This window comes from Tiliqua scincoides, chromosome 4 (genome assembly GCF_035046505.1).
Source record: "Tiliqua scincoides isolate rTilSci1 chromosome 4, rTilSci1.hap2, whole genome shotgun sequence".
NCBI classification, from domain to species: Eukaryota; Metazoa; Chordata; class Lepidosauria; order Squamata; family Scincidae; genus Tiliqua; species Tiliqua scincoides.
The window spans coordinates 39,381,266-39,403,932 of record NC_089824.1 but is presented as its reverse complement, the minus strand read 5'-3'; the positions used below and the strand labels follow the sequence as shown (position 1 = coordinate 39,403,932).

At 44.3% G+C, this 22,667-nt stretch overlaps 1 protein-coding gene across 2 annotated transcripts in view; it reads left to right on the top strand.

Moving 5' to 3' along the window:
• PREX2 (phosphatidylinositol-3,4,5-trisphosphate dependent Rac exchange factor 2) overlaps positions 1-22,667 on the top strand; it is a 167,055-nt gene that overhangs the window by 137,185 nt on the left and 7,203 nt on the right. For both annotated transcript variants that reach the window (XR_010794303.1, XM_066623633.1), the window contains exons 36-39: positions 4,722-4,788; positions 7,903-8,093; positions 18,329-18,431; positions 22,008-22,075. Coding sequence is in view for 1 of the 2 variants with exons in the window: in XM_066623633.1 (XP_066479730.1) it covers positions 4,722-4,788; positions 7,903-8,093; positions 18,329-18,431; positions 22,008-22,075 (429 nt within the window). In the remaining variant the exon portion in view is untranslated. The remainder of the gene's footprint in view (positions 1-4,721; positions 4,789-7,902; positions 8,094-18,328; positions 18,432-22,007; positions 22,076-22,667) is intronic.

Below are 22,667 nucleotides of genomic sequence, written 5' to 3'. Positions count from 1 at the left end.
TGGGAGCTTTACTCCCACAGTGAGTCTTTTCAGGGGAGGGGCTAGGGCAATGACATGATCCACAGGATCACGTCACTAAGGGGGATGAGGGGTGCTTTTACTTACTGTGTGTTAGGGCAAGCAGCAGGATGTGCAGAGAGCTCTCCCTGTGCAGCTCTCTGCTGGGCTCCCTCAGGATTGGAATCTTCAGAAATAGCAAGCGCAGGGCACCTCCTGGGGATCACGTTGCTGCCTCCCCCTTTCCCCTGCCCCTTAAAGGGACAGGAAAAGCATTACACGAACTGGTGGGTCGTGACCCACCAGTTTGAGAACCACTGATCTAGTAGGTTTTAAAGATTTACTTCCAAATATACATTTTGTGCAATATAATAATTTCATGTATTTTTACTGGTACGTATTATATATCTTTACAAAATGATCTGCTGCAGTTTTTGATCTGCTACAGTTTTTGGCACATGGATCGATGTATTAAGATTTCATGCTTGTCACTTTAAGTAGGTTAGAAAATATTGTCTTGTTTTGGGCATCATGCCATGTTTTCCATTAGCTTTCTGCATAAAATTTGATTAAGGTCCTAAACAAGCATTTAGTAATCAAGTGAAGTGCTTTGGAAATTTGTATGCTGTCCTCAGCTTGCTGTGGTCTGAGAAATACCAAGGATAATTTTGTGAAAAGCTGTACAAGTGTTGTGCTATCATATTTTCTGTATCAGCTAATTGGTGGAGGAAATTATTTCATTTTTCAGACCAAATTCCATTCTTTAGTTTCATTGCCTTCAGATAATGAATAACAGACTTCCTCAATGGAACAATTAGTTTAATTGCAAATTCTATCACACTGCCACACTTCATTTTCTGCATTAAGTTGATTATTTTCCTATACTGTGTTCATGTGCAGACCATTCTGCTTTAACTTCAAAAGCAGCAAAAGCATTCTATGGCACCTTAAATGCTAATAGATTTACAGCCCAAACCTATCCAGCACAAGAGCAGCTATTCCAAACAGCTACCACTGCATCCTGTGCTGGAATTGAGCAGACTGGAGGTCTCCTCAGGGTAAGGAGACATTTGTGTAGCTCCAGCCTGCTTAATGGGGCTTCTTGAGTCTGTGCCAGCTATTTTGCTCTTGCAGAGTCAAGAAGCCCTGTGTTGGACTTCTGAACCCAACAACGGGGATAGGATTCAGTGGAGGAGGCCTCAGTCAGTCCCAACCCCACCCAGAAGCACCTTCCTCACATCCTCCAGCCCTTGTCCTGTACTGTTCAGGACTTATCTGTGCTCTGCTGGCAGCCAGGGGCGGCACAGGCCTCCATGCTGGCGCCACTTACTCCTTGAGTATGTAAATGTGCCTTATCGTAGCATATTTGTGACTCCCAGCACCGGTGCTGCAGGGTCACGCAGGATCAGGATGTTATTGTGGTATAAGCTTTTATGGACTAGATCCCATTTTATTGGATGCATGAGGTGTTAATGACAGTTAGCTGATATCTGTTTACATGAATAATTGAGGAAGAAAAATTAATGGAACAAAAACACTATGAAAATGGTGGTCTGCAGCTCTGCAAACTTGGGCAAAGCTGATTCTTGCCTGGTTCCACCCTATGTGTGGATGCATCATGTGAGGAGGATCCAGGACACTGATTGTTAAGTTGATGACAGGGTGGTTTCAGGTGCACCACCTCACAGTGTAGTGACCTCCCTCCACCATTCTGCTTCATCCTGTGAAGAGCCCAGCCCACCTGCTCTTCAACATATTCTGAGACTAGCTTGCCACCTATAGGGGCCAGATAGGAATTTTTTGCTTCACTCCAGATTGGCTCAGGAGTGGAGTTATTCTTGCCTACCGCAGACTGTGCTCAATAGTGTGTGCATTACACAATACATAATAGTGTGTACCTACATTAGTAAGGTAAGCTATGACTGGCAGGAATAGTGCAGTTCAGGGAAGAGGAGTAAGGATCTGATGTCTTCCCTTAGGCAAGCAAGGGGATGGGGGGAAGACCAGATCTGATCTCCAGAGGATGCCTCTGAGCATTCTCAGGCTTGAGCTAGGATGTCTACCCCAAAGGCTGCCCATCTTGGGTTGAGCTGAACTGTTCTGTTTCCTTAGCCTCCCTTTGCAGGGTTTGATGGTGATAAACTGGAAAAAAACTGCAGGGTGATCTTGGGCTTAGAACCAGGGCAGTTTTGTCCAAAGTAGGACTTTGGCAGGTTAGCTGTCTTCTCCACGTTTAGGGGCCCACACAAGAAGTGAAGCTTCACAAAAAGGACCCACTGTGTTTGCTGATTGGCTGTATTACATCATAATCAATAACCATGGCCCTAACTTACACCAAAAACTGATGTGTATTTGTGGGTCGATACCTGGTCAATGCACCTCTTGTATTTCATGGCCTTTTGGCTCCTCTGTTTACAGTATTTTTGTCTATATGGTATAGTGGTTGTGGTGTTAGACCTGGAAGATCCAGGTTGAAATCCCCATTCAGCAAGAAGCTTCCTGGGTGATCTTGGGCCAATTGCTATCTTTCAGTCCTAACCTACCTGACAAGGTTGTTGTGAGGAGGGAAGGATCCATGTACACAGCCCTGAGCTCTTTGGAGGAATTGTGGTACAGAAATCTGAAAAATAAATACCCTTATGTATATCTGTAATATCTGCCAAATGAGCATATGACTCTTTGCATCAAATGAAGTGGGTTCTGGTCCACAAAACTGTCAGTCACAATAACAAGATTCTGTTGTGTTTGTATGACTTTGTGCACTTCACAGGCATACTCCTTTGATTTAACTTAACTGTATTTCTGAAATAATGGTTAAAGAGAAACACATTTTGTATGATGTAAAAAAATGCCTGTGGCTTTGTAGCAGAATATGTGTGTGGTTTTTGTTAATTCAGTTTGTGCATAGCATGATGAAAATTTGTTTATAGTACAGAAAACATTTCCCAATCAATACTGACAACTTTCAATATGCTGTGACCACGTACTTTGAGCAGTTTTTTTCCTCTGGAAATCATTGTTGCACTATTCAGTTTGTTCTTTTACTTTCTTTCTAATTCCGAGTACATTCTGAAGCATATTACAAATTCGGTTTAAGTGAAAGTATCAGGAGCTTGCATGATTTGCATGTTTCTAAATTGAAATGGAAAAATGCATATTTCTTAATTAAAAGAAGTTGCATCTTGAAACTGGAAAAAGTAAGCTTAGTGATGTACTGTCCATAACATTGACATTCTAAAAAACTTTAATACAGCACAGAAGGTTTATCAGTAGAGAAGTGCTGGAGATTACAAGTGCTATGTGTGCTGCAGTGATGATTTACTGCATGATGAATTCTGAATAGACTAAATATTCAATCAAAGACATATTTTTATCTTATCTTACAAAATAAAGTATTTGAAACTACTGTAATATCTTTCAAATACATATTTCTATATCGCTAACATACTTCTTCAAACTGTTTCTAATTGCAGTGGCAAATGAGAGCCACTGTAAATGTAATGCAGTCCCACGCAAGGGTTGTGTGGTCTCTAGACCAGAGGTGTCAAACTCCTTTCATACAGAGGACTGAATAGCATTTGTGATGCCTGCTGAGGGCCAGAAGTGAGGTCATTAAATAGGTCACAACCAAAAATAAGCTCTTTTGCTCACAGGAACTAATTAGCTGCAAATGACAAGAGAAAATATGCAAATCTTGATCTTTTTTTCAAGTTATGGGAGAGCCCAATTTTCATGTGGGCTGCCCTTTCAGCAGTAACTACTCAGTACTGCTTAGCAGCTGAGATCCTGAGGGTCAGATAAAAAGCTTCCGGGCCACATCTGGCCCCTGAGCCTTATGTTTGACACCCCTACTCTAGACATTTTAAAAGTTGTGTAATGCAAACAGGCATCTGTCTCAGTTCCTTCCACCATGTAGAACTAGGAGCGCAATCCTAACTTGTGCTTGGCAGGCACAAGTACCTTACACCTGCCTGGGAGTGTCACAAATGTGCCGTAAAGCACATTTGCAACTAATCTGGAGTTGGGGAGGCCAGCGCAAGATTATGCCAGATCCAGGCTGGTAGGTTTGTGACATGCAAGGACAGCCGGAGCAAGGGGTTGGTGGTGGGAGGGCAGAACAGGGGTGTTTTAGGGTGGGGGGAAGGTGAACCGGTTGTTGGGCTGGGCCCAGGAGGGGGATAGGACTAGTCTCTGGCATTTAGGCCAGATCCTAACCCCATCCTGGCCAGCCTTATGTTACACTGGTGATTTTGCTGGCACAGATCCAAGCAATCCATGGGGTGGCAGCAGCATGAAACATGGTAAGGGGAAATGTATCCCCTTACAAGTTACGCGGCAGCTACCTCCTAGCCTTCACTGGATATGGCACAGGTCAGTTGGCATGCGTATTCCAGCGCAGATTAGGATTGGACTGTAAACCAGTTTGGCATCCTTTAAATTTATAAGAAAATTTACAAAAGATTTGGCTTATATCTTATGCTGATGCATGTTTAATCCTCAAGACAGCTTATACTTCATAATAGTTCATAATTTTTACAAGATTTTTTTTTTTACAATAGATTTCAAGGATGGGATGAATGAAATGGTGTACCTTCATTGATTTAATGGTTCTTCTTTTCTTTTGTATCCTGAATGATTAAACAATGTAATTAAATAGGTCAAAGAACTTTGCATTTTAGAAGCTCTTGAATGATTAACATATTGTAGGTGTCTTGTTTTCTCAGGGCATTTTACCTGGACAAGTCAAATCTTCCACCTAATTCAACATCAAAAGCTGCGTACATAGAAAAGGTAAGCCAGAATAATGTGTGTGTAATTAGACTCTCCAGGCATCTCAATCAGCTTTTCCTTGGACCAATATTCCAGTGTATTTCTTCCACAAGGAAAATATGTCATGGGGTACAATAGGTTAAAGCAGTGGTTCTTAAACTCTCTGGGAGAGTTTGAGAGCCACTAAGTACTTGCAAGGGTGGAGGCAGTGGGAGCAGGGGGAAGGCAGTGGCGTGATCTCCAGGATCGCGCCACCCAAGGGGGCTGCAAGGGCTTGGGTGCACTTACCCAAGCCTCCTGCAGCCTCCCCGGGCTACGGGGAGCCTGGCGCGACCTGCAGCAGGGCTCCCCGCAGCAGTGAAAGTAAATGCAGAGCGATCGCGTGTGATCGCTCTGCATTGACTTTCACTGCTGCAGGGAGCCCTGCTGCAGGTTGCGCCGGGCTCCCCGCAGCCCGGGGAGGCTGCAGGAGGCTTGGGTAAGTGCACCCAAGCCCCTGCAGCCCCCCTGGGTGGCACGATCCTAGGGATTGTGCCACTGCCTCCTCCCTGCCTCCAGACTGCCCCCGCCCCTTAAGGGGGCAGAGGCCAGGGCTCACAGGCTGGGGTGTCGCAACGCCCCAGTTTGAAAAGCCCTGGGTTAAAGGCTGGATTATATTTAATAATTCCCACTCTTAAGGCGCTGTGAAAGTAAGCACTATTCTGGAGAAGCTTGCTACTATTTATTTTGAAGCCTGATATGTTACAGAACAATGTTTTTCAAAGTTTGCTCCTAGGAGCCTTGGGGCTCCCTAAGCCCCCATCAGAGGTCTCACAATCATAAGTGACCACTATAAGCTCAGCACTGGACCACTCCATGAATGAGCTGGCACTTTTGCTCCTCTAGACACCATGTATGTGCCAGCAGGGCTCCCTGAGACTTTGTCTAGGAGTGTACAGGGCTGTGGAAATCAAAGAGAACCGCTGTTCTAGAAGCAGCCTAAATTCATTCCCTTTCCTGGCTCACTGGGGTGTGTAATCCCTTTTTGCAAAAAAAAAAAAAAAAAAAAAAAAAAAAAAAATCCATTGCTTATAGTGCTGGTGGAACTAGCGTTCTGCAAGTACTACCTGCCTTACGGCACTTGTGAAAGCATTTGTGCAGTGCATGGACTCATGCAGTGTTAGTGCACTGACAGGAAGGCCAGATTCTTCTTGCGTGCACCAGGGCAGTGAAAAGGACCTGCCGACAGAGGTGAAGAAGTAGGGGAAGGTGGTATGGAGCAGGGGAGGTGGAATGAGGGTGGAACGCTGGTGTCGCTAGGGGGGTGCGGGCTGCTCCGGGTGACGCGCCCTGGGAGGTGATGCACCCTGGGGGGAGGATGTGCTAAAATCGCGGCATTGGGAGCTACCCTGTCACACCATACACCATTGGATGTGGAATGTCCAGTGGAACACAATGCAAACAAATGAATTGAAATAGCTCCTTTCCTTCAAAAGTTATGGCCAAAAAACCAGAAGGAAAAATATGCATGGAGCCCTATGGAAAGTGAAAGTGAGCCATATCACGCATTTACTCGTGGGTAGGCGTACTTGCCATAGTCCATTGGAAAGGGCAGGCTGAGAGGAATCCAACGACACCAGAATGGTCCTGATCCAATGAGTGCAACCCCCAAAAACACAAAAGGGAGGAAGAGGTCCCTGCCTCCCTCCCAGCTGCATCTATTGAGCCGGAAATGAAGCCATGTGGCCGCGTTTACTCATGAGTAGGCGAACTTGCCATAGTCCATTGGAAAGCGCAGGCTGAGAGGACTCCAAGGACATCAGAATGGTCCTGATCCAATGAATGCAGCCCCCAAAACACCTGAGAAGGAAGTCCCTCCCTCCCTACTGCAGTCTTTTGAGCTCTATGGAAAGCAAACTCAGCCATGTGGTCGTGTTTACTCGTGAGTAGGCAGACGTGCCTTGCCTTTTGGTCAGGCCAGGCAAAGGGGAATGTGAGGCCACCAGAAGAGTCCTGATCCAATGGAACTGGAGCACAACAAATGCTCCAGAAGGCAGCCTTCCCCCCCACTAAAAAGGACAAAGAAAAGAGGCTTCAAGGGGAAAGTTTTCTATTTTGCACTTTTAAAGCCAGGTGGGTCTTTATATGGATATGTCTAAAATAGAAGAACTTTAAACTGGGCACTGGGAGGGCTGGAAATCTCACTGATTGTTTTTTGGGGGGTTGTTATTGCAGGCAGACTACAGAGTACACTCCATTGACCACTATGGGACTTACTTCTGTGTAGACATGCATAGGATTGGGCTCACAGGCTGCAACCCTACCCACCCTTTCCTAAGAGTAAGCCCCATTGACCACTATAGGACTTACTTCAGAGTAGATTCACTTGGTGGAACAGGACTGGTTCCCCCTTATTTAATTATTTCTTTTTTAAAAATTTAATTATTTATAATTATTTATTTTAATTTGCTTGATGATGTCACTTCTGGCCATGACATCACTTCCAATGGGTCCTGGACAGATTGTCATTCTAAAAAGTGGGTCCCAGTGCTAAAAGTTTGAGAACTGCTGCAATAAGGTGTTAGTAAATTGACATGGGGTGTGTGAGACTCTACAAGTTTTCAAAATCACTGACATCAGAGTTTGGAGGAATAAGACCATCATGTTACATATCAATCAATGCGTAATTTCATGCAGAATGCAATGAAACAAACCACATTGAAATATCTGTGTTCTATCAAAAGGTACAGCCAAAAAACCAGTGGGGGCGGGGTGATGGTACATCACCACACCACCACCTGGGGCGTTGCCCCGCCCAGTGCATGGGGTAATGCGTAGGCCTCCTGCAGCGGGTGACATGAATCCTAGTGACACCACTGGGGTGGAATGGGGCAGCGAGGTCGAGGGTGGATTGGCTTCATGAAGACGGGGTTCAGCTGCAGCAGTGAACCACTAAATCTCAATCCCAGGTCCATTCCACCATCCTGGGTCAATGCAGACAACACTATTTTGCTGGTGGGGATCTTGCACCACAGAGGCTTATCCCTGGGTAAGGAAAGAGATGTACCTGGAGGAGACCTCTGTGACTGCTCTCCTGCATCAGCAGGGCAGAAATTAATAGGATTGGGCTCTTAATGAAAGTTTTGTCACTTGCAGCTGATGCGACCCATCAATTCTTTGGATGAACTTTATCGTCTGATGGTGTCTTTTATAAAATCCAAGCGCACAGCGTCCTGTGCTTACACAGCCTGTGGTGCCTCTGGAGTTGGATTGCTGTCAGTCTCATCAGAACTTTGTAGCAGACTTGGAGCTTGCCACATTATCATGTGCAACAGTGGAGTTCACCGGTATGATAATTTGCTCATTTCTTTTATTGTAATCATATCTGTTGAGTTTGAAGAATGATAATTTATTTAAGTTCAACATTGGTACATTTATTCTGAATGTATATGTAGAATGGGTGTAACACTGTGGTTAAGAGCATGAACTATGCGGTGGAAGTCTTTGGTTCAGCTAAATGCTCAGTGGGTGACCTTATGCCAGGAATCAACTCTCAGCTACCTGCCTCCTTTACTATGTAGTATGTGCATAGTAACATTAATCTATCTTTAGTATCAGTGAAAAGGTTAAGAAAATGTGTAACTCCCATTGGTTGGATTATGTGCTGTATAAAAACTTAGTTGATCTTTCAAAATCTGACGAGGTGAGAAGATTTCCCTTTGACTTGAACTAACAGTGCATGGTAGAAGGGTGGTTATTAATTTACAACAGTGCAAAATAGAAAGCTTTTCTGTTATAAAAATATACTTGATTCAGCCATGCACAAAATGCTTATAAATAGTCTTATGTTCATTTCTGAACTAGGAGAAACATTGCAGAAACTGCTGTTGCAAATTTTATTTTCAACAACCTTCTGCAGTCTGGTGCAATAGAGGGATGAGATAAGGATAGCTCCTGCAATCATTTCCACTACCCAGCCACTCAAGATGTAGAGTTGTTTCACAGCAAACTGCCAAATAAATTCAAGTAGATCAATGCTTCATTGTTTGAATGGGCCTCCGCTGACTCAGCATAAGAATATGCAACATTTTTCCCCATTCTCTGAAGAGTGTATACAGAATTGTTGCTCTTCCACAAGCTGTTGGAAAGCTTTTTGTTAATTAATTCAATGTTGTTCTTGAATAGATAAGATTGTCTCAGATGTCACTTCATAATCCTCTCAGTTTCCTTGGGTTATAATCCTCTCAGAACAGTAGGAGGCAGACTGTAACAAACATTGATTGGAAACTGCTCTGGGAATACTACACCAGTTTCAGCTGTTTCTCACATATTCATGGAGGAGCTCTTTGAAACAAGGAGCCATCATTCTCCTGAATCGGAGGTTACCCAACTGCACTGCAGGGACAGTTTTATGCAGCCTGACTATAACCAATATTTTTCCCTTGCATATTGTCAGCCATTCCACCATCAGACCTTGGTCTCAGCCCAAGAGCAAGATCATTTTTGTGGCAGCTGACTTACAAGTTAGGCTACAAAAGTCCAGATAAGAGCTCCCCATTCTTTTCCCAGGTGTTTTTGGAACATGATTAGGAGAATGGTGGCCAGATGGTGTTTCCAACAAGCAGGAAATAATCCTGCATCCGGATACTGGTTTTGAGCATATTGCAAAGTAAACTGATGGAACCCATTAAATTCCAGGAAGAACATGCTCTGTAAAACGAAGTATATGCTGCAGTTCTGTTCTGGGATGCTATGCCACCATCTGGAGCGGAGTTCCAACCAAGGATACAAATTGGAGAGCATCATGATGGCATCAGTGGCAAAGTGTTACTTTGCTAGAGCTTTATTAGTCTCAATAGATGAAGTTTAGGAACCAGATGCCAGGAGATAGTAAACTAGTACCTACTATAAACAGTACGTTAATGGAAACAAAATATCTTGCATATGCCAATCTCAGTTCTGACACATTTTCTGTTTAAGCTGTGGTTCTCCATATGCCTACTTCTCACAGAAGTAGGGAACATTTCTGACTCAAACCCTGGACTGCCCTTCCACCTGAATGATTTTACCTTCCTCATGAAGGAAGGAGACCTTCTTTGGTTAGCCACATAACATACTCCTTCCAGATGTAGAAGAGAAAAAGAAATGTCTTTACCTTTAGTCTTACCAAAGCCTAGTTTTCACTCCTACCAAAACATCTGGAAAATGGATTTCACAGGCCTCGTTTCCAATTATATTAGTGTACTGACCCCAGTTACATTAAGGCATTACCAGCCTGAAGGGGGAATGAACCCATAGAAGATCCTATGAATGACTATACCTATCAACTGCAACACCAACACCACAAGAAGAAATACAACTTGTTAGGGGCCTACCTCCTCACCACAGGACTCTAGACTAGCATTTCTCAACATTTGTCCCCCACTGCACCACTTTGCACAGTCTATCTATTGGAAGTACCACTGGAAGTAACTGGTGATGGTATCATCACCAGTTCCAGATTGGGAGGCCAGACACAACACAACAAACACCATTAAGAGGCTCAGGGTAGATGGGAGGGCTTAAGCAAGCAAGCAAAAAGTACACGCTGGTGCTCTGCCTGCCAAGCTGAACCTCCTACCACTGTTTGTCTATGTTGCTGGTCTCACTGCCAGGAGCTGGGGGTCTGGGGGTCCCGCGAATACCTCCGGATACCACCTCCATTACCGCTACTGGTACAAGTACCACTGGTTGAGAAACACTGCTCTAGACTAGAGGAATGAAACATTATCCAAGGGCATATAACAAAAAGAGCTTGTTGCTGTAAGTTGTCTCTTGGCTCCTGTACTCAGAAGCCACATTGGCCATACCAATAAATCAATAAACTGGCATGGATTCCATAGTCCCAAAGAAGTATGTTCCAGACTTTTTAAGTAGTGAAAAGCCAAGTAGATCAAGTCAGGATTTAAACCATGATTTTAGTTTCTGGTTTGTTACATTGTTTTCAGTGTTCATGTACAATGGGAAACTGTAGGTTCTTTCAAACTGAAAGGGAAAGCTTTCAATTTCCTCTTCACATATATACAAAAAGAAGAGGGAAGGGAAGAGTGTCAGCTCCTGGCTCTCTGTGGCTCATTCTTATATGAGAACACATGGTTTCCTGCAATGTCTGAACTAGACTTCTGTCTAAAGTATCTGCATTCCTCTCTTTCTCTATAATGTTTGCCTTACTTTTGTCAAGTTATGTAATGTCCAAGCTTCCTGGTTAACAGAGTGCTGACTGTTTTGAGAATAACTAATTGGAACCATAACAAACATTGTGGTGTTCATAGTGACAATTTCCAATTAGTTTTTTTTGTTAAATAGTCTGTATTGTATTGGCAACCTTCAGTCTCGAAAGACTATGGTATCGCACTCTGAAAGGTGGTTCTGGCACAGCGTCTAGTGTGGCTGAAAAGGCCAATCCGGGAGTGACAATCCCTTCCACACCGGGAGCAAGTGCAGTCTGTCCCTGGTCTGTCTCCCTGGCTATGGGCCTTCCTTCTTTGCCTCTTAGCCTCAGACTGTTGGCAAAGTGTCTCTTCAAACTGGGAAAGGCCATGCTGCACAGCCTGCCTCCAAGCGGGCCGCTCAGAGGCCAGGGTTTCCCACTTGTTGAGGTCCATCCCTAAGGCCTTCAGATCCCTCTTGCAGATGTCCTTGTATCGCAGCTGTGGTCTACCTGTAGGGCGCTTTCCTTGCACGAGTTCTCCATAGAGGAGATCCTTTGGGATCCGGCCATCATCCATTCTCACGACATGACCAAGCCAACGCAGGCGTCTCTGTTTCAGCAGTGAATACATGCTAGGGATTCCAGCACGTTCCAGGACTGTGTTGTTTGGAACTTTGTCCTGCCAGGTGATGCCGAGGATGCGTCGGAGGCAGCGCATGTGGAAAGCGCTCAGTTTCCTCTCCTGTTGTGAGCGAAGAGTCCATGACTCGCTGCAGTACAGAAGTGTACTCAGGACGCAAGCTCTGTAGACCTGGATCTTGGTATGTTCCATCAGCTTCTTGTTGGACCAGACTCTCTTTGTGAGTCTGGAAAACGTGGTAGCTGCTTTACCGATGCGCTTGTTTAGCTCGGTATCGAGAGAATGTGTGTCGGAGATCGTTGAGCCAAGGTACACAAAGTCATGGACAACCTCCAGTTCATGCTCAGAGATTGTAATGCAGGGAGGTGAGTCCACATCCTGAACCATGACCTGTGTTTTCTTCAGGCTGATTGTCAGTCCAAAATCTTGGCAGGCCTTGCTAAAACGATCCATGAGCTGCTGGAGATCTTTGGCAGAGTGGGTAGTGACAGCTGCATCGTCGGCAAAGAGGAAGTCACACAGACATTTCAGCTGGACTTTGGATTTTGCTCTCAGTCTGGAGAGGTTGAAGAGCTTTCCGTCTGATCTGGTCCGGAGATAGATGCCTTCTGTTGCAGTTCCAAAGGCCTGCTTCAGCAGGACAGCGAAGAAAATCCCAAACAAGGTTGGCGCAAGAACACAGCCCTGCTTCACTCCGCTTCGGATGTCAAAAGGATCTGATGTGGAGCCATCGAAGACAACAGTGCCCTTCATGTCCTTGTGGAAAGATCTGATGATGCTGAGGAGCCTGGGTGGACATCCGATCTTGGGGAGAATCTTGAAGAGGCCGTCTCTGCTGACCAGGTCGAAAGCCTTTGTGAGATCTATGAAGGCTATAAAGAGTGGCTGTCGTTGTTCCCTGCATTTCTCCTGCAGTTGTCTAAGGGAGAATACCATATCAGTGGTGGACCTGTTGGCTCGGAATCCACACTGTGATTCTGGATAGACGCTCTCTGCAAGTACCTGGAGCCTCTTTAGTACAACTCGGGCAAACAGCTTTCCTACAACGCTAAGGAGAGAGATGCCGCGGTAGTTGTTGCAGTCACCCCTGTCACCTTTGTTCTTGTATAGCGTGATGATGTTTGCATCCCTCATGTCTTGAGGTACTCCACCTTCTCTCCAGCAGAGACAGAGGATTTCATGCAGCTCAGTGACGATGATCTCTTTGCAGCATTTTAGGACTTCAGCAGGGATGCTGTCTTTTCCAGGTGCCTTGCCAAAGGCAAGGGAGTCCAGGGCCACGTGAAGTTCTTCTAGGGTTGGTTCACTGTCAAGCTCTTCCAGCACAGGCAGGCACTCAATGTTGTTCAGTGCTTCTTCGGTGACTACATTTTCTCTGGAATATAGCTCAGAGTAGTGCTGCACCCAGCGTTCCATCTGCTGCGCCCGATCCTGGATGACCTCGCCTGTGGCAGACTTCAGAGGGGCAATTTTCTTCTGTGTTGGGCCTAGGGCCTGCTTGATACCATCATACATCCCCTTGATGTTGCCCGTGTCAGCTGCTATCTGTATCTCGGAACAGAGCTGGAGCCAGTAGTCGTTAGCACATCTCCTGGCAGTCTGTTGGACTTTGCTGCGAGCAGTTCGGAGGACCTGCAGGTTGCGCTCACTGGGACAGGCCTTGTATGCTGCTTGAGCTCTCCTCTTTTCCTCAATGACTGGTGTCAACTCCTCAGAGTGGGCTTCAAACCAGTCTGCCGCCTTGTTGGTCTTCTTGCCGAATATGGACAAGGCGGTGTTGTAAACGGTATTCTTGAAATGTTCCCATCTGTTGGATGCGTTTGCGTCGGCCGGGCCTGGAAGAGATTCCTCAAGCGCTTGTGCAAATTCCTCCACTTTTCTCTGATCCCGGGTCTTGCTGGTATCAATGCGAGGTCTTCCTTCCTTTTTTGTGTGATACAGTCGCTTTGTTTGCAGTTTCACTCTGCTGCACACCAGGGAGTGGTCAGTGTCGCAGGCAGCACCATGATAACTGCGTGTGATCTTGATGCTGGGAAGGCTGGAGCGTCTGGTGAGGATCAGGTCGAGCTGGTGCCAATGCTTTGATCTTGGATGTCTCCAAGAGACTCTATGTTGGGGCTTTGTGTTGAAGAATGTGTTGCTGACACAGAGACCGTGATGACAGCAAAACTCTAGCAGGCGTTGGCCATTTTCGTTCATCCTCCCAGTGCCAAACTGACCTAAGCAAGTGGGCCATGAACTGTTATCAGCACCAACTCTAGCATTGAAATCGCCGAGGATGAACAATGGCTCTTTTACAGGGATTTTCTTGACAGTGGTGGCCAGGTCATCATAGAATTTGTCTTTGGCTTCTGCTGGAGACGACAGAGTCGGTGCATAAGCACTGATGAGAGTGATAGGTCCTGCTGATGACTGGAGCTGCAGGGACAAAATTCTTTCACTTCCCACAGTAGGTGGGATGATGGATTTCAGCAGGGTATTTCTGACCGCAAAGCCAACGCCATGTTCCCTGGTTTCGTTTGGTGGTTTTCCCTGCCAGAAAAATGAGAAATTTCTCTCCTTGACAGGTCCGGAATCTGGCAGCCTAGTCTCTTGAAGGGCGACGATGTCCATCTGCAGTCTGCTCAGCTCCATGTCGATGACAGCTGTTTTGCGTGCGTCGTCTATTTCTTGCAGGTCATCAGAGAAGCCAGGTGTCATTGTCCTAACGTTCCAGGTGCCCAGCTTTAGGGCAGTAGTTTTCTGTTTTCTGTTGCATGGTGCAGAGTTGTCGATCCGCTTGTCGGTTTTCACCCTAAACCCCACGCACCCCATGAGGTTAACGGACCGTGGCGAGGCAACACCTTACTGGCTGGGGACTGCCCAGCTTAAGGTGGGCGGTAGCTGTCCAATGAGATGCAATGATCTCTCCCACCGTCGAAAGCAGCCCCTGGCGTCATGCTCTACGCCAATCGAGCAAAGACTTATAACCGGTAAACTGCTGCTTCCCGTGTTGTGCCGACGCCGTATGGCGAAGTTGGAGTGTCCTCTCCAGTGCGCGAAGCCTGGGTAAAGAAGGTATGGAGGATAGGCTGTTACCCATGCAGCAAATCCCCCCTCTCCACGTCGCTGGAATGGTCCAATGGAAAGGCAGAAGCCAATACGGTTGGTTCCAGCGGCGTCGCAGGAGTTGCCAGAACGTGACTGTGTTCAGCCATGAACTGCCTAAGGGACTCCGGCTCCTGATTTTGCCTCGAGGTTGACTCCTGAAGCCTTTTCCAGAACTGGATGTAGCCACAAGGCAGTGGAGGTTTGAGGTCAGAGTTTCCTTCTCTTAGATGAGCTGCCTTCCTAGGCTGACGAGTCCCATCTACCCGGTGGCTGTTTAGTCGCCTCTTACGACAAGTACAGCCAAACTGAGGGCCTATTCTTAGCCCCCAGCCCCCAGGGGCAAGTCTGTATACTGACCTAAGAAGAATATGGCCATTTGTGGAAGGGCATCTGAGACACCTGACTACTTTAAAACTTACTTTAAAAGTATGAATTCAAACTTCTTTCTCTTCATTTTGTTTGGAACCCCCAGTAGCTTTGACTTTCTCGTGAATAAAGAACTAATTTATTTAAAGGTCACTAATTACTGAAATCCATCCAAGGGAACAGCTTGATTAAGTGGCAGATGGATAGACTGTCAGGATATTTGCAAAAGAAATGTGAAAATAAAACCCAAAGTTAATATAAGAAGGCTTTCTTAGCACAATTCAGGCATTTTCACTGCAGTATGGAATGAACTATGATCCGTTGAAATTTACTTTTTGCACAACTCACTAAGGTTAAGTACTTTAAGTTCAATTGATTTCAGTAGGAAGGTTAACATGTGATGAACTCCCCCAGACTAAATCAATGGGATTGAAAAGTGTTTAACTTTGTATTCTAAGCTGAGGAACAGAAATAAAGACTAAAGGCATTATTGATGGAATATTAGTACTTGTCACTTGATAATGTGTGCATAAGAATCTATTACTAATTACTACATATAATTATTGTCAGTCTTTAGCAGGAAGAAACAGGCATGATGTATTTGAAAAACAAAACCTTTTTGTTGAAAGGTGTTAATGAATATTCCTTGTGATGCTATTGTGACATGCTACACAGCATGCGCTGCATGTCACAAACACACTTAAAAAGACTTGTGATTTATAGGAAAATTCTTTGAAGGATGTGTGATTTTTCCCCACAGTATAATGCAATGTAAGGGAATTCACCTAGCTCTTTTTCACACAGAGACTCAGACACAAGCTCAGAGATATTTGTGCTCCCTGCAGCAAGCCTCTTGGAGCTCAAGGTGCAACTACATTTTACAAAGGGATGCTGCTAAAAAATGGTATCCCAGGGTTGAGTTCTCCCAGAAGTTATACAGCACTACCCCCTCTACACATCCCCCTCTACACCATTGTTGATGGAGGTGGCATTGTTGATGGCAAAGCATGATCATTGCACACAGTGCCAGCACCAGTTACAAAGCCTTTTGCTGGTGCCTTCATGGTGCCTCTTGCTAACCCTCTGATGGTTCATTGGAGCCTGCCACTGCCACCAGTAATGAAGTTCAGGGGATGGCCTAGCCAGGCATGTCCTCTGATGGGCATGGACCCTCAGCATGTACTTGGTCTGGTCACACCTTAACCATGTGCCACCAACACATGGATAAGTGTTGCAGCATGTTATGGAATAGAGTCAACAAAACGATGCAATTTTGGCAGCATTCCTGTGTCTTACATTGCTGTGTAACATGTAATTCTGCTCTGGGTCTTCAGTATTTCTTCAATGTTTAGACAATTTCATATTGGATTCCCTCACAGTGAAACAATGAAGGGCCCAATCCTATACCCCCTTAGCACTCATATTGAGTTCCAGCACTGGTGCTGGGTGTCGCAAATGTACCATAAGGCACATCTGTGGCACTCGGAGAGGAGGGGCCACCAGTGCTGGGTCAGCACTAGTTGGCACTGGGCCCCAGCACCAAGAGGAGATGCAACTGGAGCGCCTGGAGATAAGTCAGGGTTTTTGGGGTGGGAAAAGGCGTTTCGAGATGGGGAGGGCAGCGCAGGAGGAGGAACTGGTCTGGGAGGGGGTGGGACCAGCAGAGCCCTGTCCACTGGATCCTATTTTCTGAGTCAGGCTGCAAAGCCTGACATGGAAGTTCTCCAGTCTGCACCCGCAAAAAGCTGGCACAGACTCGAGTAGCATCATTGCAGGGCCTGCGCTCTTACTCGGAGGAAAGGAACGAAATCCCCTTCACCCAAGGAGACCTCTGGTGGCCTCTGCAGGATACAGTGATTGCCATTTTGGCTTCACTGCATCGAGCTGGGGATAGGATTGGGCTGGAAATTTTCTTAGCTTTAACCAAATATATTGCACATCTGTCATTTTGCATTGTATTTTTTACTGTCAGCCTTTAAAAAAACTACTTTTAAAAATGTCTTCAGAGGTTGTATATTCTCCCTCTCCAGTGCAAATCTTCCGGGTACTTTTTCAAAAGGTGACAGAACACCGGCACATTTGTGCTTTCTGTAGTGTAGAATTCTATTCCGTATTGTGTGCAGATGGGAGAGACTCTCTGAAGGACTTCTGTGGGTGTATTATAGCCAGTCTAAAATGTGATTGGGATGTGGATTGCTTGATTAGGTGGAAAATCTTTTAATGTTATAAATTTAAAAACAGGGTGGGTAAAATTGTACTTGGAAAAAGGCTGAGTTCTTTCACATGAACAACATAAAGTCTTGTGGCACTGGGTTTTGATTCTCTTGCATAGTACATGGTTTCAACATATGTTGACTACAAAACTGTACTCAGTTAAGATACTATATTAGGGGCCCAGACCTATCCAGTACATAAGCAGTGGCTCCAAATGGCCACTGGATCCAAACAGGTTGGGGGTCTCTTTGGGGGGGGGAAGGGGACATTTGCTCAATGGGGCTTCTCAATTTAACCAGTGCTTTAAGGGCTTCTCAAGTCTATGCCTCTGCTGGTCCCACCCCCTCTCAGATCAGTCCCTTCCCCTGTTCCTCCCAGGGTGGTGTAAACCTGCCTTACAGCATGTTTGCGACACTCACCACCACCTCTGGAGCTGCAGCACTGGCAATAGGGCAGCCTAGGATTGGGCTGCTTGTGTATGCAACAGAACAGTTAAAACAATGGGTTTAGCCCTGCTCCTGCATGCAAGGTCACATAGCACAGGTGAATACACCTGTGTTCTGTGTTCTTACATGCGTTCTAACCCTATAGGAGGAAATGTAATATTCAGAGAGTTACTAATGGCTGTTGAGATACGTTATTTCTGTGTAAGATTTTAGAAGTCTGGGAAGGAGAAGGCAGAGACTGTCTATCTCCTGTCACAACTGTCACAAGAGTCAGGGGTCTGTTGGGGCCAGGTAATGCTGCAAGCTTCCACTCCAGTAGTACAACATGGTAAAATTCCCTCTGCCCTGACACTAGTTTTATTTGACTATAAGCAACTTATAGGTTGCAGGACCTGGGCTGACTTTCCTCATGCAATGTTTCTCTTGTGTATATAGCCCCGGGAGGAGGGTTGCAGGTGTTGTCAGTGAATGTTGTAGTGCACAACTCTCCATGGGTGCTAATAGGCACTGGAGCCTACTCACTGTAATTGTAATGTATAATTTATTTTTAGAGTTTTGTAAACTCATTCATCTGGAATAATCACACATTTTAGTAGTACTGCCAACATAACTTCATTTACCTGATTTTGCTTGCAGTTGCACTCTGAGTGTCACTCTGGAGCAGGCTATCATTCTTGCTCAGAGTCACGGGTTGCCTCCTCGTTACATCCTACAAGCTACAGATGTGATGCGCAAACAAGTAGGTATCATTTTTTATTAAGTTACCTTTTTCTTATTCAGTTTTCTCCCCAAATGTCTCCTGGGTTTGCAGAACAATGGTATTGCCTTGAAAGTGCTAGGAATTAGTGCTAGAAACTAGTACAGGCTTGGAAGGTCTTGAGGCTTCAGACCAAGTGTTAAGAAGGTAGCAAAACTACTTAATCAAGGCAGTAGGTTAGATTCATGGCCATCTGTCCAAGAGGACAGCAGATGAAGTTATAAGGAATATTGGATAATGTCTTGAAAGGAATACAACTGGAGCTGGGGCAAAAGAGTGAGGCCCAGAAGAACTGAATATATGTAGTCTAATCTGCCCTCAGTTTCGCGATCCAACAAAAATTGGGTCACGACCCACTGGTGAATCCCAGACCCATAGAGAACCACTGGATCAGACCATCCATTCTAGCATTCTGCTGCTCACAGTGGCCCATTAAGTGCCTCCAGGGATTCCCATAAACCAGTTTTGAAACCACTGAACACTTTTCCCTTAATGCTTTTCTGCTGCTGCAGAAAAGTGGTATTTAGTGGCATACTGGGCAGTATCCAAACTCTGGCTTCTACTTATGCTGTCTTGCAATTTGTGCAGACCCCCTTTAACTCTCCAGTTTCCTTCAACTCCCAAGAATCCAGTCCTGTGTGTTGAGGTAACCCTCAGGATCAGAATGTTATGCAGCATGAAGGCTGGAGAAGGAAGCGAAAATTGATAAAAACTGTGCTCCTCCGAATTGCATGATCACAAGTCAGGGTTTGGACACAACGCATCCTGTCTGAATTTGGAGGTTCCATGTAGCCATCACGAGTAGTAGCCATTGATAGACCTATTGCCCATTTTCACATGTGAATAAATACATTATATACCAAAAGCACTGGGATAGTAGTAGTTCTCCCACAATTTGCTGTTCGAATGAATTTCATGTTTTCCTTATTTATTGTACTTTTTGTTACAATTTTCTTCAATGTATTAAAAGGCAAATGTTGCACTATAATGGCAATTTCAATATAATATTGGCGTTTTATTGACTGTGAGCAAAAGTTATTAAATTTTCAGTGTATCTTCTTTGATTAATTCCAGTGAATTATATGCATCTGTTTTGGTTAGGCTTATTCCATTTTCTTATCTGAGTCATCCTGTATGCAAAGTATGAATTAAGTTCTGTGATGAATAAATTCCCTCAAGGTTGTTCAGTCGGATTGTGTAGGGAAGCTAAGAAATTAGTTTACTTTGATGAAATATAGGACATCATACAACAACGTTTCATCACACCTAGGCCTAGTAATGGAGAGCAATTCAGCCTGATATGTATGGGGGAAAAACATATATTGAGAAATAGAAGTGCAGGTCTGACTTCAAAGTTCCCCTATGTGTTCTCCATTGCATGTTACCTTATAGCATTTCCAAATCATTCTTGAATTCCCTCTGAATGTATAACATTTCATAAAGTGAAGAAATACAATGGATAGCATCTGCTTAACTTGAAGCATACAGAGATAAGAAATAGGGCCTTCTCAGTAGTGGCACCAACACTATGGAATTCCCTCCCCCTTGATTTATGAACTGCTCCCTCTCTTGAAACTTTCTGGTAAGGCCTGAAGACTCTTCTTTTTAGACAAACCTTCTGAGTTCCTGGCCTTTTAAACATTATTTTTAATAATCTTTTAACACCTGGTTACAGGCTTGGGTCCTTTTATAAACTGCTGCTGTTTGCTCTTTTACACTTTTTATCTGGTTGCTGTTTTTAAGATGTCTGTTAGTTAATATGTTTTATCTTGTTTTTAAATTAGAGATTAAATTAAAGCAGCAGAATGCCAGTTAAATTAGGTTTTTAATTTGTGTTTTTAATCATTGCTGTAAGCTGCCTTGGGTCCCTTTGAGGAGAAAGGCAGGGTATAAATAAAGTTAATAATAATAATATAGGTCATGACCCATTGAAGTCAATCCTATGTGGACTTTAATATCTGTTCTCAAGAGTCCTCCTTTGCTCACACTGTAACACAAATGACATTGAAGAGTTATACTTCAGTCAGGACCTGTGGCCCTGAATGAGACCCATGGGTCCAACCATTTTCATCCAAAGTAATTGCAGCCTAACATTTCTATGGAGTTTGTTTATGGTAATAAAAAGCCACTATGATACTCAAAGAATACCAGCTGCTTAAATCTCTCCTGGAATCACTTACAAATTCGTTCCCAGAAGCCAGGAAATCTCATCAGAGTTCAATTTATCAGAGAGCAGTGCAAGCAAGGTAACCACAGGGAATGAATTTTATTTTCTATTTACTATAATTGAATGAGATAGTGGTAATATTTTTAAATGTCAACCATCATTAATGATGTTGCACTCTTAAGAATAAGACTCTAATTCTCCCATCAATTTTAATTAAAGGATTTTGTGCGAAGTATAGTAGTTCCTTGCATGTACCACCCAGCATCCCTGAGCCAAGTTGGGATCGGTACTGGCTTCCCCCTTAGGATGCACATCTGATTCCTACTCCCAGTCCTAAACTATACCTGCCAGAAGTGATCAAACTGGCTAAGCTAATGCTGCATCTTAGGGCACAGTCTTGAGCAGGTGAAAAACCTCCACCAAAGGCCAATTAAGTGAAATGCAAAAACAGCTACTCTCAGACTATCCCTAGGGTGGGTGGGATAGGTGCAGAGTGTCCTGAGCTCCAAATGATGAGAAGTGGAGCTACAAAAGTGCTGAGGTAACATCACCAGAACACAGCACGCCAAGTGTGTGCCAGTTTGCTGTGACTTGCTTGTGTGAGGGCAGAACCAAGCAAAGGATGCCACCACCCTTATTGGTAGTGTTGCCACATTCTGACTGGCACCCACTCTACATTATTAACAAATTGAATGCATACATCATATAACATATGGGTGCCTTTTCACATAACACAAGGGTGTTTCCTAATTATTTTAGAGGGCAGTTCATTCAAACTTGCCCCATTCTATCATTTAGGAAAGTATTGAATATTGAAAATTTGCATGAAAATGTTTGATCAGAAGTTGGTCTTTAGAAATGGAATGTTAAATTTGTAATGGGATTTGGAGTATATCAATATTATATTTCCTGAAACAGCTGACAACTTGTTGCAGTTACTGATTTTTATTTACTGTTATGTATTAGATGAACAATAAATATCTGATATGTTCACTCGCCACATGATAAGATACTAAAACTTCAGGTATGCTGTCTCTTTTAGGTTCCAATCCTATTGAGCTTTCCAGTGCTGATGCAGCTGTGCCAACAGGACATGCATTGCATTTTTCGGTGTTTGGGGAGGGGAGAAATCACATAGACCTCCTCAAGGTAAGGGAACGGTTGTTTCCTTACCTCAGGGCTGCATTGGCATTGGAAAGTTGAATAGGATTGGGCCCTTAGCCCGCAATCCTATACAAACCTGATTGAGGTCCCACTGAACTCAGTGAGACTTACATTTGAATAGACATGCATAGGATTGCACTTTATTTCATTTGTAAGCTATCTTGGTAGAGAAGCTTTTAAAAAAGATTAAGCTAAACGTGAATCAAAAGAATGTTTCTCTCTTACAGGGAGCAAGAGTACAGAACACTGCCAAGAATTTAGGAGTGAGGGATCGAACACCACAGTCTGCTCCAAGGTAACAGAGACTTACTCTCAATTGTTTGTGGTCAAGACCATTATTTCTCCAGTCACTGTCAAATTCTTCACCCAGACTCACTGGTGTTTATTAATAGTGCAGATTTTTGTTTCATGGGGACAGATTTTCATATTTCTATTTTCATCTTTAATTATGCAATTTGGCCCTTGGAAATTTGGCTCATTTTTCCTGTGAATGTTCACTTTTTCTGGCCTCCAAACTCTGTATGCAATTTGAGATATTGCTGAAGATGCTGCTATTTTCTCTCTTACCCCAAGTAACACCTCAGCCAGCCTTTAGGGCTACTTGGATCTCTGCCAGCTATAGAGACAGTACTGAGCTAGAGGGATGTATGGTTTGATTCAGAAGCAGGCAATTTTCTATGTTCTTATTTATTTATTTATTTATTTATTTATTAATTATGATATTTATATACCTCCTTTTTCATAACTTAAGGCAATTTACATAGGTAGGCTGAGCATAAACCCCGTTTTTCATTGAGTTTTCACAAGTTTTATTCCATGAGAAAGTCTCATAAAATCTCTATTTCTCCAGATGTTTCCCTTCATAGTGCAGTTGTCATCCTGGCTGT